This window comes from Gorilla gorilla, chromosome 10 (assembly GCF_029281585.2).
Source record: "Gorilla gorilla gorilla isolate KB3781 chromosome 10, NHGRI_mGorGor1-v2.1_pri, whole genome shotgun sequence".
NCBI classification, from domain to species: Eukaryota; Metazoa; Chordata; class Mammalia; order Primates; family Hominidae; genus Gorilla; species Gorilla gorilla.
The window spans coordinates 49,346,058-49,360,139 of record NC_073234.2 but is presented as its reverse complement, the minus strand read 5'-3'; the positions used below and the strand labels follow the sequence as shown (position 1 = coordinate 49,360,139).

The window sequence follows — 14,082 nt, the reverse complement described above, 5'->3', positions numbered from 1 at the left end:
GGAATCATAGTAATTACTCATAATTACTACTCAGAGTCATTAAGGGTGCCACTGACCACCTCTAGAATTAATTTTGATATATCTATAGTCAGGTAAGATAACAAAAGCAGTTCGGAATGAAACTTAAGCTCAACCCATCACTGTGACTACATTCAATAAAGTGAAAGACCCTGGTGTCAACCAAATATTATGTACTGTTACTGCCCCTGTGACCCACATTACAAGTACTTCTGCCAAGAAGTCAAAACATGCTTCAAATAAACAAATCTTTACTCTCTCTCTGTTTTTTTGAGATGGAGTTTCGCTCTTGTTGCCCAAGCTGGAGTGCAATGGCACAATTATGGCTCACTGCAGCCTCCGCCTCCCGGGTTCAAGTGATTCTCCTGCCTCAGCCTCCCGAGTAGCTGGGATTACAGGCGCCTGCCACCATGCCTGGCTAATTTTTTGTATTTTTAATAGAGATGGGGTTTCGCGATGTTGGCCAGGCTGGTCTCCAACTCCTGCCCTCAGGTGATCCGCCCACCTTGGCCTCCCAAAGTGCTGGGATTACAGGCGTGAGCCACCGCACCTGGCCAAATAAACAAATCTTGATGGTTAAAAATAGAGATACACATCAGAGTAACCTGGTATTGCCAAATCTGTGCTGAAGTATTTAGAATCAAATTTAAAACATGGGAGTTTGCAATGAAGAGATGTGTACACTTCTTCTGCCCCAAGGGACTTTATCAGGGTGATAACTCTTCCACATTCAGAGGGCTCCTGAATCAATACTTTGATTTAAAGAGAGCAGTCATCATTTTCTGTGCGTGACCATGTTTGTTTTGCTATTGCAGATACATGGCCCCTGAAGTACTTGATGAAACCATTAATATGAAACACTTTGACTCCTTTAAATGTGCTGATATTTATGCCCTCGGGCTTGTATATTGGGAGATTGCTCGAAGATGCAATTCTGGAGGTACCTTTCTTTTTTGCCTTTGCTCCTACCTCCCATTCCAGGATGCTGGATCACCCAAAGCTGTTTTACTGCCCCCTTTCTTTTTACAACCTGTTGGATGCCTGTTGCCAGAGCCTGAATCATTGTTAAAGTTGCCATCAAAGGTGTGGAGGTAGCTGTGCTTAGGGTGCGTTTATTCTTCAGGGATCAGTTTGTTGAATAGCGTTGTGTGTTATGGTAACCATTCTGAAGGCTCGTTTGGCTTTATAAACAAACTAACATTGTTTTATTAGTCCGTGGCGGGGAGTGCTCCGGTGCAAATAGCACGGGATTCATGCAGTGGTCTCCTTCACATCAGAAGCAGTATATTCTAACGCGGTGGCTCCCAAGCCACATTCATGGGAAACCCTGCTGTTTCATTGTTAAAATAATAGTGCTAATTTCTAAATTTATAAAAGTGCATAGATTTTTCTTAAAAGTGAGTTTTTTCTCCCATAGTTAAAAATTGTTGGCATTTGCAGCTTCTTATTCATGACAGAATCCAGTAAGAAATAGTATCAGATTTAGCAGAAACACTTTTTATTGTCAACTTAGTATATCAGTATTTTATGATAATTTCCATATATTCTGCCACATGATCAAGTTCCAGGACCTCTAGAGCCCTACTCTCAGCCATTTATCTGTGATATAAGAGATTCCAGGGCAGTGAAAGTGATTGAAAAAAAGAACTGGTGGTGCTCACTTCGCCAGCACATATACTAAAATTGGAACAATACAGAGAAGGTTAGCATGGCCCCTGCGCAAGGATGACATGCAAATTCCTGAAGCGTTCCATATTTTTTAAAGACCTAGTATTTGATAGCACCACAGGGTGACTATAGTCAATAATGTAATTGTACATTTTAAAATAACTGAAAGAATATAATTGGATTGTTTGTAACACAGTGTAAATGCTTGAAAGGATGGATATCCCATTTTCCCTGATGTGATTATTATGCATTGCATAATAATCAAAACATCTCATGTACCCCATAAGTATATACATCTACTGTGTTCCCACAAAAATTAAAAATTAAAAAAATCTAATCTACAAAAAATATGACAAGTCTTCCAGCAGAACTGTTTTGTATATTAATACCCTTTTCCAGCTTCCATTTATGACATGTTTGGTAAAATCCAAATTATGGAAATAGTGCCCAGGTAGTATTCATGGAATTGGACCTCTTAAATTTTGATCAGTATATGCAGTAAAACAGACTAAGAGGCCAGGCGCAGTGGCTCACGCTTGTAATCCCCAGCACTTTGGGAGGCCAAGGCAGGCGGATCACGAGGTCAAGAGATCGAGACCATCCTGGCCAACATGGTGAAACCCTGTCTCTACTAAAAATACAAAAATTAGCAGGGCATGGTGGTGCACGCCCGTAGTCCCAGCTACTTGGGAGGCTGAGGCAGGAGAATGCTTGAACCCTGGAGGCAGAGGTTGCAGTGAGCCAAGATCGAGCCACTGCATTGCAGCCTTGCAACAGAGCGAGACTCCATCTCAAAGAAAAAACAAACAAACAAACTAAGAAAAATCTGGTCACACAGGTCTTAAACTGTGAATAAGTTTATTTCTTCTTATGACATCCAGAAATTGAGGCTAAATATATAATAATGCTAACATTTATTCACCACTTGCTATGTATAAGCTCATTTAATCTTTACTACTACAAGTAAATAATAAGTAGGTGCTATTATCATCGCCATTTTACAGATGAAGAAAATGAGTCACAGAGAAGTTAGGAAATTTGTCTAAGGTCACATAACTATTTTAGTAAACAAGGGTTCAGACTCGGACAGGCTGAGGCCAGGGCTTAAGCCTGTAACTACCCCTTAGATAATTACCAAGTCCAATTCTCTATTTAAAAATATTTCCCAGGCTGGGCACTGTGTCACACCTGTAATCCCAGCACTTTGAGAGGCCAGGGTGGGCTGATTACCTGAGGCCAGGAGTTCGAGACCAGCTCGGGCTACATGGTGAAACTCTATCTTTACAAAAATAAAAAAATTAGCCAGACATAAAGGCCAGGCATGGTGGCTCACGCCTGTAATCCCAGCACTTTGGGAGGCCAAGGTGGGCGGATCACCTGGGAGTTCGAGACCAGCCTGGCCAATGTGAAGCCCTATCTCTACTAAAAATACAAAAATTAGCCGGGTGTAGTGGCGGGCGCCTGTAATCTCAGCTACTCAGGAGGTTGAGGTAGGAGAGACTCCATCTCTACTTAAAAGAAAAAAAATTGTCTCATTAGCTCAAGACAGCAGGGTTTTTTTGTTTTGTTTTTCTTTTTCTGGAAAAGGGCTTGAGAAAAATTAATTGGCTTTTTATTTTTATTTTTTTGAGAGAGGGTTTCTCTTTGTCACCCAGGCTGTAGTGCCATGGCACAATCTTAGCTCACTGCAACCTCCGCCTCTTGGGTTCAAACCAGTCTCCTGCCTCAGCCTCCCGAGTAGCTGGGATTACAGGTGCCCACCACCACTCCCGGCTGATTTTTCTGTTTTTAGTAGAGATGGGGCTTCATTGTGTTGGCCAGGCTGGTCTCAAACTCCTGACCTCAGGTGGTCCACCTGCCTTAGCCTCCCAAAGTGCTAGGATTATAGGCGTGAGCCACTGTGCCTGGCCTAAATTGGCTTTTTAAAACTATCTTTTTATTATGGAAAATCTTTCTAAGTTTGTAGTTCTTAAAGATGAGGACTTAAAAAAATGCAGTGCTATTACCACACTTTAAAAAATGAACATTAGGCCGGGCGCGGTGGCTCATGCCTGTAATCTCAGCACTTTTGGAGGCCGAGGTGGGCTGATCACAAGGTCAGGAGTTTGCGACCAGTCTGGCCAACATAGTGAAACCCCGTCTGTACTAAAAATACAAAAAAATTGCCAGGTGTGGTAGTGTACGCCTGTAGTCCCAGCTACTTGGGAGGCTGAGGAAGGAGAATCACGTGAACCAAGGAAGTGGAGGTTGCAGCAAGCTGAGATCGTGCCACTGCACTCCAGCCTGGGCAACGGTGGAGACTCCGTCTCAAAAAAGAAAAAAAAAAAATGAACATTAGGGGTCAGGTACGGTGGCTCGCACCTGTAATCCCAGCACTTTGGGAGGCTGAGGCAGGCAGATCACCCGAGGTCAGGAGTTCAAGACCAGCTTGGCCAACATGGTGAAACCCCGTCTCTACTAAAAATACAAAAATTAGCCAGGCGTGGTGGCAGGCCCCTGTAATCCCAGCTACTTGGAGGCTGAGGCAGAAGAATCACTTGTACCTGGCAGGTGGAAGTTGCATTAAGCTGAGATTGCGCCATTGCACTCCAGCCTGGGTGACAAGAGTGAAACTCTCAAAAAAAAAAAAAAAAAATTAATGCTTTTTTTTTTTTTTTTTTTTTTGAGACAGAGTCTCACTGTCACCCAGGCTGGAGTGCAGTGGCGTGATCACAGCTCACTGTAGCCTCCACCACCTCTCCAGGCTCAGGTGAACCTTCCACTCCAGCCTCCTGAGTAGCTTGGGACTACAGGTGCACCACCATGCCCTACTAATTTTTGTATTTTTTGTGGAGACAAGGGTTTTGCCATGTTGCCCAGGCTGGTCTTGAACTCCTGTGTTCAAGCAATCCTTCCACCTCGGCCTCCCAAAGTGCTAGAATTAGAGGCGTGAGCCATTGTGCCTGGCAAACATTAATATCACTTAACATCTAGTCAGTGTTGAGATTTCCCCAGTCTCCTAAATTTTTAAAGCAGTTTGTTCAAATCGGGGTTCCAATAAGTTTTATCCCCTGCAGTTGATGAATACACCTCCTACATTTCTTGTCTACATGTTCCCCCTCATTTTTTCTTCCCACTCTGTTTTTTCGGAGAATCCAGGTCATTTGTCCTGTAGAATTTCCCAGGCTAGATTTTGCAGATTGCTTAGGTAGAGTTCACATATTCTACTCTTCCTGGTATTTCCTATGAATTGGTAGTTAGATCTGGCAGCTAGAATCATTTCTGGGGGTTCGGGGACACGTATCCTTCACAGGGGTTCCTCTGTCCTTCTGTGACAAGTTGTGTAGCGTTGGTTCTCTATTTTTGTGTCGTTAACGTGCCATGGTGATATTGTCCAAAACTAAGTGAATGATTACTTCCCCTACATATGTATTTGGTTCCCATGATACATAGTTGGAATAGGAGAGGCAGAAAAAAATACTTGATTCTTTCCACTTATTTACCATTTTTCAAAATAATGAGGTGGTTCTGTAGCCTCCCACAGAGGTAGGTGACTGAAGTTTCCTTTTTTAGACTTTAAAAATATTTGTTTCCATTGAAGTTATTTGTCTTATTGTTACTTAAAAGTTCCCATCTTTGCTCAGTTGGGAGCTTATCAAGTTGGTGCCTTTTGATGTGACCCCAGTAGTCTTTGATAGATTCGTTGCTTTGGCTATGAAAAAAAATGTTCCTGGCTACTCTTTTGTATTTCTTTTTGTTTAGTTGTTTTGTTTGAGACAGAGTCTTGCACTCTTGTCCAGGCTGGAGTGCAGTGGAATGATCTCTGCTCACTGCAACCTCTGCCTCCAGGGTTCAAGCGATTCTCCTGCCTCGGCCTCCCTAGTAGCTGGGACTACAGGTGTTTGCCACCATGCCTGGTTAATTTTTGTATTTTTAGTAGAGATGGGGTTTTACCGTGTTGGCGGGGCTGGTCTCAAACTACTGATCTCAGGTGATCTGCTTGCCTTGGCCTCCCAAAGTGCTGGGATTACAGGCATGAGCCACCATGCCCGGCCCCTTTTGTGTATTTCTTGTTCCATACTTAGAATTAACTAACTTTCTAAGGAACCTTAGGGGGTAGTGGTATTTACAGAGCACAATGTAGGTTTTGTCACCGGCTTCTGAGTAATCTTTTCCTGCTGTTGATAACTCAGGTAGATACTTTATTTTCTCCCAGGAGTCCATGAAGAATATCAGCTGCCATATTACGACTTAGTGCCCTCTGACCCTTCCATTGAGGAAATGCGAAAGGTTGTATGTGATCAGAAGCTGCGTCCCAACATCCCCAATTGGTGGCAGAGTTATGAGGTAAGAAGCCGGCCTCCTGCGGCTTTCCCATCAGCCTGATTTCTCCACCTTAGAAAAGGGTTTCTTGACAATGGGGTCAGGCCCCAGAGGAGCCCCCTGAGAGTGTCAGTTATTATTTACTATTAGGTGCTATTTTACATATCCCAAGCCCTTTAGAGCTACAGTCTCTTGTCCTGGACCCTGTAGGGTGCCATTTGGAGTTCACAGCCTAGAAGAAGAAAAGGCTTTGGGCCTGGTGTGGTGGCATAGGCCTGTAATCGTAGTGCTTTGAGAGGCTGAGGCAGGAAGATAGCTTGAGCTCAGAAGTTCGAGACAAACCTGGGCAATGTGGGGAGACCCCATCTCTACAAGAAATAAAAAATTAGGCTTGGTGGCACACCACCTGTAGTGCCAGGTACTTGGGAGGCTGAGGTGGGAGGATTGCTTGAGCCCAGGAGGTCAAGGCTGAAGTGACCCATGATTGGGCCACTGCGTTTCAGCCTGGGCAACAGAGCAAGACCCTATCTCATAAAAGAAAAAGGACAAGGCTTTGTCTCCAAGACACAGATGAGGGAGGTGGTCAACAAGTGACAACTGAACCCAGAGCTGTTAGACACCAAACTAGGAAAGCAGCTCTGGAGCCTGAGCTGAGCTGAGCTCCATGGAAGAGTGAGGAGGAGGTGTCCATAAGAGAAGCCCTGAGACCAGACAGAGGAGGAGGACATGCCTGTGAGGAAAGTGGTCTTTCCAGAAACTCAGAAGGGAGGAGGTGATGTGTATGACAGGGCTGGGATTGGGATGGAGCATGTGAATTTGGGAGAGATGGCAGATGAAATCAGGGGTGTGGGGGAAACAACATTTGGTGGAAAGAGTTGACATGAGGACATGTTTGTGACGTACGTACTAATAAACATGGAATTCTAGGGTCTTAAGAGTGTTCAGGGGAACAGGCTTTGCCTAGCTAAGTGCTTATGGGCCTCCTTTTCACTTGCGGTTCTGCATTTCCTTTTACTTATTTTTTTCCCAACTCTATCGAGGTGTGATTGACAAATGAAATTGTAACAAAGGTGTACAAAGTGCTGAATTGATACATGTATGTATTGTGACATGATTACCACACAAGTTAGTGAACACATCTGTCACCTCACCTTGTTGCCTGTGTGTGTAGTGAGAGCAGTTGAGACCTACTGTTAGCACATTTCAGGTGTACAGTATTGTTGACTCTAGTCACCTTGCTGTCCATTAGAGCCCCAGAACTTACCTAGTCAAGTGGAGAGGTTGGCTCTGCCTTTAATGAGTCTAACCACTAGAGGGCATTTCTGCATTTCAGAACAGAATTTCATATTAGCTGATGCTTTCGTGTTGCATCATAGAGCAGCACTTCTCACCGCACTCCTTGGAACCCTCGGGGCAGGGTTTGCTTCAGAGGGCAGGTGAGACCAAAAGAGCTGGTCGTTAGCTGCAGCGTTTGCCTTTCACTTGTGCAAGCTGTCCCTTAAAAAGTAAGAGCCGCCTGGCGCGGTGGCTGATGCCTGTAATCCCAGCACTTTGGGAGGCCGAGGTGGGCAGATCACAAGGTCGAGAGAGCGAGACCATCCTGGCCAACCAATATGGTGAAACCCCGTCTCTACTAAAAATACAAAAATCAGCTGGGCGTAGTGGCGTGTGCCTGTAGTCCCAGCTACTGGGGAGGCTGAGACAGGAGAATCACTTGAACCCGGGAGGCGGAGGTTGCAGTGAGCCAAGATTGCGCCACTGCACTCCAGCCTGGGCGACAGAGTGAGACTCCTTCTCAAAAAAAAAAAAAAAAAGGAAGAGCCAGGGGACAAAGGGAGCCTTGCAGAGCATTTCCCTAAGGTCGGCCGCCAGGTGGATGTGGATCTGCCAGACTGCACTGAGCGGGAGGTGGCAGGGAAATGAGTGAGAGCCTAGGGACCAGAAAGGCTTCTCCAGGGCATGACCGAGCTGATGGCTCCTGGGTCTCTGCACAGGCGCTGCGGGTGATGGGGAAGATGATGCGAGAGTGTTGGTATGCCAACGGCGCGGCCCGCCTGACGGCCCTGCGCATCAAGAAGACCCTCTCCCAGCTCAGCGTGCAGGAAGACGTGAAGATCTAACTGCTCCCTCTCTCCACACGGAGCTCCTGGCAGCGAGAACTACGCACAGCTGCCGCGTCGAGCGTACGATGGAGGCCTACCTCTCGTTTCTGCCCAGCCCTCTGTGGCCAGGAGCCCTGGCCCACAAGAGGGACAGAGCCCGGGAGAGACTCGCTCACTCCCATGTTGGGTTTGAGACAGACACCTTTTCTATTTACCTCCTAATGGCATGGAGACTCTGAGAGCGAATTGTGTGGAGAACTCAGTGCCACACCTCGAACTGGTTGTAGTGGGAAGTCCCGCGAAACCCGGTGCATCTGGCACGTGGCCAGGAGCCGTGACAGGGGTGCTTGGGAGAGGCCAGAGGAGCCGAGGTGTTGCCAGTGCTAAGCTGCGCTGAGGGTTTCCTTCGGGGACCAGCCCACAGCACACCAAGGTGGCCCGGAGGAACCGGAAGTGCAGCCCCTCTCACAGGCAGCTCTGAGCCGCGCTTTCCCCTCCTCCCTGGGATGGACGCTGCGGGGAGACTGCCAGTGGAGATGGAATCTGCCGCTTTGTCTGTCCAGCCGTGTGTGCATGTGCCGAGGTGCGTCCCCCGTTGTGCCTGGTTCGTGCCATGCCCTTACACGTGCGTGTGAGTGTGTGTGTGTGTCTGTAGGTGCGCACTTACCTGCTTGAGCTTTCTGTGCATGTGCAGGTCGGGGGTGTGGTCGTCATGCTATCCGTGCGTGCTGGTGCCTCTTTTCAGTAGTGAGCAGCATCTAGTTTCCCTGGTGCCCTTCCCTGGAGGTCTCTCCCTCCCCCAGAGCCCCTCATGCCACAGTGGTACTCTGTGTCCGGCAGGCTACTCTGCCCACCCCAGCATCAGCACAGCTCTCCTCCTCCATCTCAGACTGTGGAACCAAAGCTGGCCCAGTTGTCCATGACAAAAGAGGCTTTTGGGCCAAAATGTGAGGGTGGCGGGTGGGATGGGCAGGGAAGGAATCCTGGTGGAAGTCTTGGGTGTTAGTGTCAGCCGTGGGAAATGAGCCAGCCCAAGGGCATCATCCTCAGCAGCATCGAGGAAGGGCCGAGGAATGTGAAGCCAGATCTCGGGACTCAGATTGGAATGTTACATCTGTCTTTCATCTCCCAGATCCTGGAAACAGCAGTGTATATTTTTGGTGGTGGTGGGTTTGGGGTGGGGAAGGGAAGGGCGGGCAAGGAGTGGGGAGGGAGTCTGGGGTGGGAGGGAGGCATCTGCATGGGTCTTCTTTTACTGGACTGTCTGATCAGGGTGGAGGGAAGGTGAGAGGTTTGCATCCACTTCAGGAGCCCTACTGAAGGGAACAGCCTGAGCCGAACATGTTATTTAACCTGAGTATAGTATTTAACGAAGCCTAGAAGCACGGCTGTGGGTGGTGATTTGGTCAGCATATCTTAGGTATATAATAACTTTGAAGCCATAACTTTTAACTGGAGTGGTTTGATTTCTTTTTTTAATTTTATTGGGAGGGTTCGGATTTTAACTTTTTTTAATGTTGTTAAATATTAAGTTTTTGTAAAAGGAAAACCATCTCTGTGATTACCTCTCAATCTATTTGTTTTTAAAGAAATCCCTAAAAAAAAAAAAAATCCAATTGAACGCACATAGCTCAGTCACACTGGAAATGTTTGTCCTTGCACCTGAGCCTGTTCCCACTCAGCAGTGAGAGTTCCTCTTTGCCCTGAGGCTCAGTCTCTCTCGCATTTTGTCCCCACCCCCAATTCCATGAGTGGTTTTTGCTCTAGGGCCCTTTCTTGCACTGTCCAGCTGGTTGTACCCTCTCCGGGCATTTATTCGACAAATGTGTGTGAAGTGCCTGCTGGGTGCCAGGTGCTGGGAATACATCTGTGGACAAGACATGCTTGGGTCCTACTCCTGGAGCACTGTAAAAAGAGCTGATTCAAGTAAGTAGATGCCTGTTTTGAGACCAGAAGGTTTCATAATTGGTTCTACGACCCTTTTGAGCCTAGAATTATTGTTCTTATATAAGATCACTGAAGAAAGAGGAACCCCCACAACCCCCTCCACAAAGAGACCAGAGGCGGGTGATGAGACCTGGGGTTTAGAACCCCAGGTGAGACCTCAAATCACTGCATTCATTCTGAGCCCCCTTCCTGTCCCCAGGGGAGGTGTATTGTGTATGCAGCCTTAGAGCATCTCTGCCTCCAACCCAGCAGTTCTCTGCCAAAGCTTGTGGAGGAGGGAGAGCCCTGTCCCTGCCCTCAGGCTCCCCAGTGCTCCTGGCCCTTATTTATTTGACTGATTATTGCTTCTTTCCTTGCATTAAAGGAGATCTTCCCCTAACCTTTGGGCCAATTTACTGGCCACTAATTTCGTTTAAATACCATTGTGTCATTGGGGGGACCGTCTTTACCCCTGCTGACCTCCCACCTATCCGCCCTGCAGCAGAACCTTGGCGGTTTATAGGTAATGATGGAACTTAGACTCCTCTTCCCAGAGTCACAAGTAGCCTCTGGGATCTGCCAACACACGTCCACTCCCAAGCCACTAGCCCACTCCCCAGTTGGCCCTTCTGCCCTTACCCCACACACAGTCCAACTCTTCCACCTCTGGGGAAGATGGAGCAGGTCTTTGGGAAGCTCCCACACCCACCCCTGCCACTCTTAACACTAAGTGAGAGTTGGGGAGAAACTGAAGCCGTGTTTTTGGCCCCCCGAGGCTAACCCTGATCCATAGTGCTACCTGCACCTCTGGATTCTGGATTCACAGACCAAGTCCAAGCCCGTTCTTACGTCGCCATAAAGGCCCCCGAACGGCATTCTCGGTACTTCTGTTTGTTTTTGTACATTTTATTAGAAAGGACTGTAAAATAGCCACTTAGACACTTTACCTCTTCAGTATGCAAATGTAAATAAATTGTAATATAGGAAATCTTTTGTTTTAATATAAGAATGAGCCTGTCCAATTTCTGCTGTACATTATTAAAAGTTTTATTCACAGAGCTGCTCTGGTGCCATCTGTCCCACATATGTAGTGCGGCCACCCAGCTTTTGTCAGGGGAGTTGGGAATGGGGTGGATGTTCTAAGCTCAGGGTCTAGTGCTCACACCAGCTGTAGCAGACCCCAGCAAGAGGAATGCTGATCCCAACATCCTGGGTCTTCCTGAGACTGTTGCTTTGTGTTCCTAGAGGGCGGGTCTGGCATGTAAGGGACAGAAGACACCAAGCACCCTTTTCTTGGGCTTTGTCTGAATTTGTCTTCTCACGTTTTTTCCTGTTTACAAAAGAGGGTCATGTTCCTGGTTAGTCACACTCTCTCATGTCTTAGAGGCATGAGCCCTCCTGCTTAGCTGAAGTGAAATTGTGAATTCTGGGATGCTTAGGTGACTTTGAGGAGGAAGTGTTCTGTGGTTACTCCTCTGGTATTCTCAGCGTGTGGTGGGTGTGACTGTCCTCTCTCTCTGGGCTGAGGGAATCTAAAATAACAAGTCCTAGAATCATAGTCTCCAGTTTAGATGAGACCCACAAGATCCCCTAGTTCACTGTCAGGCACTCGACTTCCCTGCGATGTCCCTGTCAGGTGCTTGTGTGGCCTCCTGCTAATGCTGGACCACAGCTCCATCTGTAGGCTCTGTGGCTCAGTGGAAAACCCTTCCTTCTGTAGAGCTGGGCAACTTCCATGAGACTTCTACAGGGTTTTCTAAGCAGTTATTCTGTCTTCCCTTATAAGATCCCTTAAAATATTTACAGGCAGCTGTCATGAATCTTCTGGCAAAGCTCCGAGTTTCTTCAGTTAATATTAGTGAATACTTATTGAAAACTCACTTCGTGCTAAGCAATGTGCCAAAATTTGCTTTATGTATATTAACTGTTTTAATCCTCAGAGCAACCATATGAGATGGGCATCATTATCTTCTCTTTATGGATTAGGAAACAGAGGATTGGGGAAGTCAAATAAGTTGCCCAAGATCACGTAGCTCACTGGTGGGAAAGACCTTGGGTCCGGGATGTTGACTACAGAGCACAGCCCTTCCCCCACTGCACTATCCTGCTCTGGTTCCATGTTCCTCACCCAGGCTGGCCGCTCTATTCTGAACCCAGCTAGAGTCTGGGGCCACAAAGGATGTGTACATAACGTTCCACCCAGGTATCAGCAGACATCACAGACTAGAACAAGAACCCCACAGACTGTGTGCTTGATGCCGCAGATCACATCCCAGGACTGCATCTCATCTCTTGATTGAGTAAAATCCAGCTACTCTCTCCTGCTTGTATAAGGGAAGTTGGTGTTTTGAACTCAAGTACAGGACCTTCTAGTTTTACTCTATTAAACTTCACTATAGACCATGCTCACTGCACCAGCCTGTCACTACTTTTAAATCCTGATTATTACCCAGAGTTTTCCATTGTTCTGAGTTTCCCTGTCTGAGACTCTGCTGGGCTAAGAAAATCAAGCAACTTACTCCTAAAAGTTTGCTTTAAGTTTGGCATCTATCCCAATAATCTAATCAGCTGCTAATTAAATTGTCCTTGTGTCCTGGCCATAATTTTTTATTTTTTATTTTTTGTTTATTTATTGAGACAGAGTCTGTTGCCCTGGCTGGAGTGCAGTGGCGCGATCTTGGCTCACTGCAACCTCCAGGGTTCAAGTGATTCTCCTGCCTCAGCCTCCCAAGTAGCCGAGATTACAGGCGCCCGCCACCACACCCAGCTAATTTTTGTATTTTTAGTAGAGACAGGGTTTCACCATGTTGGCCAGGCGGGTCTCGAACTCCTGACCTCAGGTGATCTGCCCACCTCGGCCTCCCAAAGTGTTGGGATTACAGGTGTGAGCCACTGCTCCCGGACTATTTATTATTTTAAATAGAGACAGGATCTCCCTTTGATGCCCAGGCTGGTTTTGAACTCTTGGCTTCAGGGAATACCTCCTCCTCGGCCTCCCAAGGTGCTGGGGTTACAGACATGAACCACTTCACCTGGCCCATAATTTTTAGATGGACAGAGATAGCAGAAGAAGCCCAAGTACTTTGCTAAAGTATTGTGGCTCTCTTTGATCTATCTACCTGTTCATTGGAAAGAAAGACAGAGTGGTTTGTAGTGAATCTCGGCCTGGTTCAAATGAAGGCCCCTTACAGGCCATCCTGTGAATAGTCAGTCATCTTGCCAGGCATGGACCTAAAATTCACTAGGCTATGATTGCAGGCTCAACTCTACCATTTTGAAAATCAGAATGGCAACCATTCTAGTGCCTCTTCCTGTGCCTTTGAAGGTTGCCAACAATGTTTCATCTTAGTAAGGCCTGTGACACAGGAGGCTTGACTTCATTTGAATGTTGTATTGCTTGGGTTATTGTTTCACACAGCTTAAATTTCTGTCCCCCAGCCCATATGTCTTCTGACCTTTACAGGCCTTAGAACATGCTTGCTAAACACAACCAAACCAGAATGACGAGTGGTGGAGTTCAAGAGACTCAGGAACATAAGAGGAATGCACAGCAACAGGTGAGGGAAGTAGGAGAAGCCCCGGGTCAGGCCAGGAACGGTGTTACTAGTCAGGGTTCTCCAAAGAAACAGAATCAATAGGATGGATGGACAGACAGACTAGAAAGAGAGATGACTCATGGTTGTGTGGGCTGCAAGGCAGGGTAGCAGGCTCAGAGACCCAGGGAAGAATTGATGTCGCAGTCCTGGGGGCAGAATCCTTTCTCAGGACACCTCAGGCTTTTCTCTTAAGGCCTTCAATTGGTTGGATGAAATCCACCCACATTATGGAGGGGTAATATGCTTTACTCAAAGTCTACTGATTTAAATGTTAACCACGTCTAAAATACCTTCACAGCAACATCTGGAATAGCATATGACAAAACAACTGGACAACTATGGCCTGAAAGTTATTGGGGATTCCATGGTCAGAGGATGGAGTTTAAGGAATATGGAAGATATCCCTGGGTCCTTCTGAGAATTCTCCTTGGAAGCCAAAATGGGGGGTTAATGGGGGTTTAGGGCAGTTT

The 14,082-nt window shown here is 46.8% G+C and overlaps 1 protein-coding gene and 1 non-coding gene across 3 annotated transcripts in view; both read left to right on the top strand.

Moving 5' to 3' along the window:
* Positions 1-11,074, top strand: part of ACVR1B (activin A receptor type 1B) — a 45,423-nt gene extending 34,349 nt beyond the window's left edge. For both annotated transcript variants that reach the window (XM_031000654.3, XM_031000655.3), the window contains 3 exons: positions 834-958; positions 5,882-6,012; positions 7,983-11,074. In XM_031000654.3, the coding sequence (XP_030856514.1) occupies positions 834-958; positions 5,882-6,012; positions 7,983-8,108 (382 nt within the window). In that variant the 3' untranslated portion in view covers positions 8,109-11,074. The remainder of the gene's footprint in view (positions 1-833; positions 959-5,881; positions 6,013-7,982) is intronic.
* LOC115930399 (U6 spliceosomal RNA) lies at positions 1,672-1,778 on the top strand. Its single transcript, XR_004067024.1, has one exon. It is a non-coding gene; the product is annotated as a U6 spliceosomal RNA (small nuclear RNA).
* Positions 11,075-14,082: the final 3,008 nt, after the last annotated feature.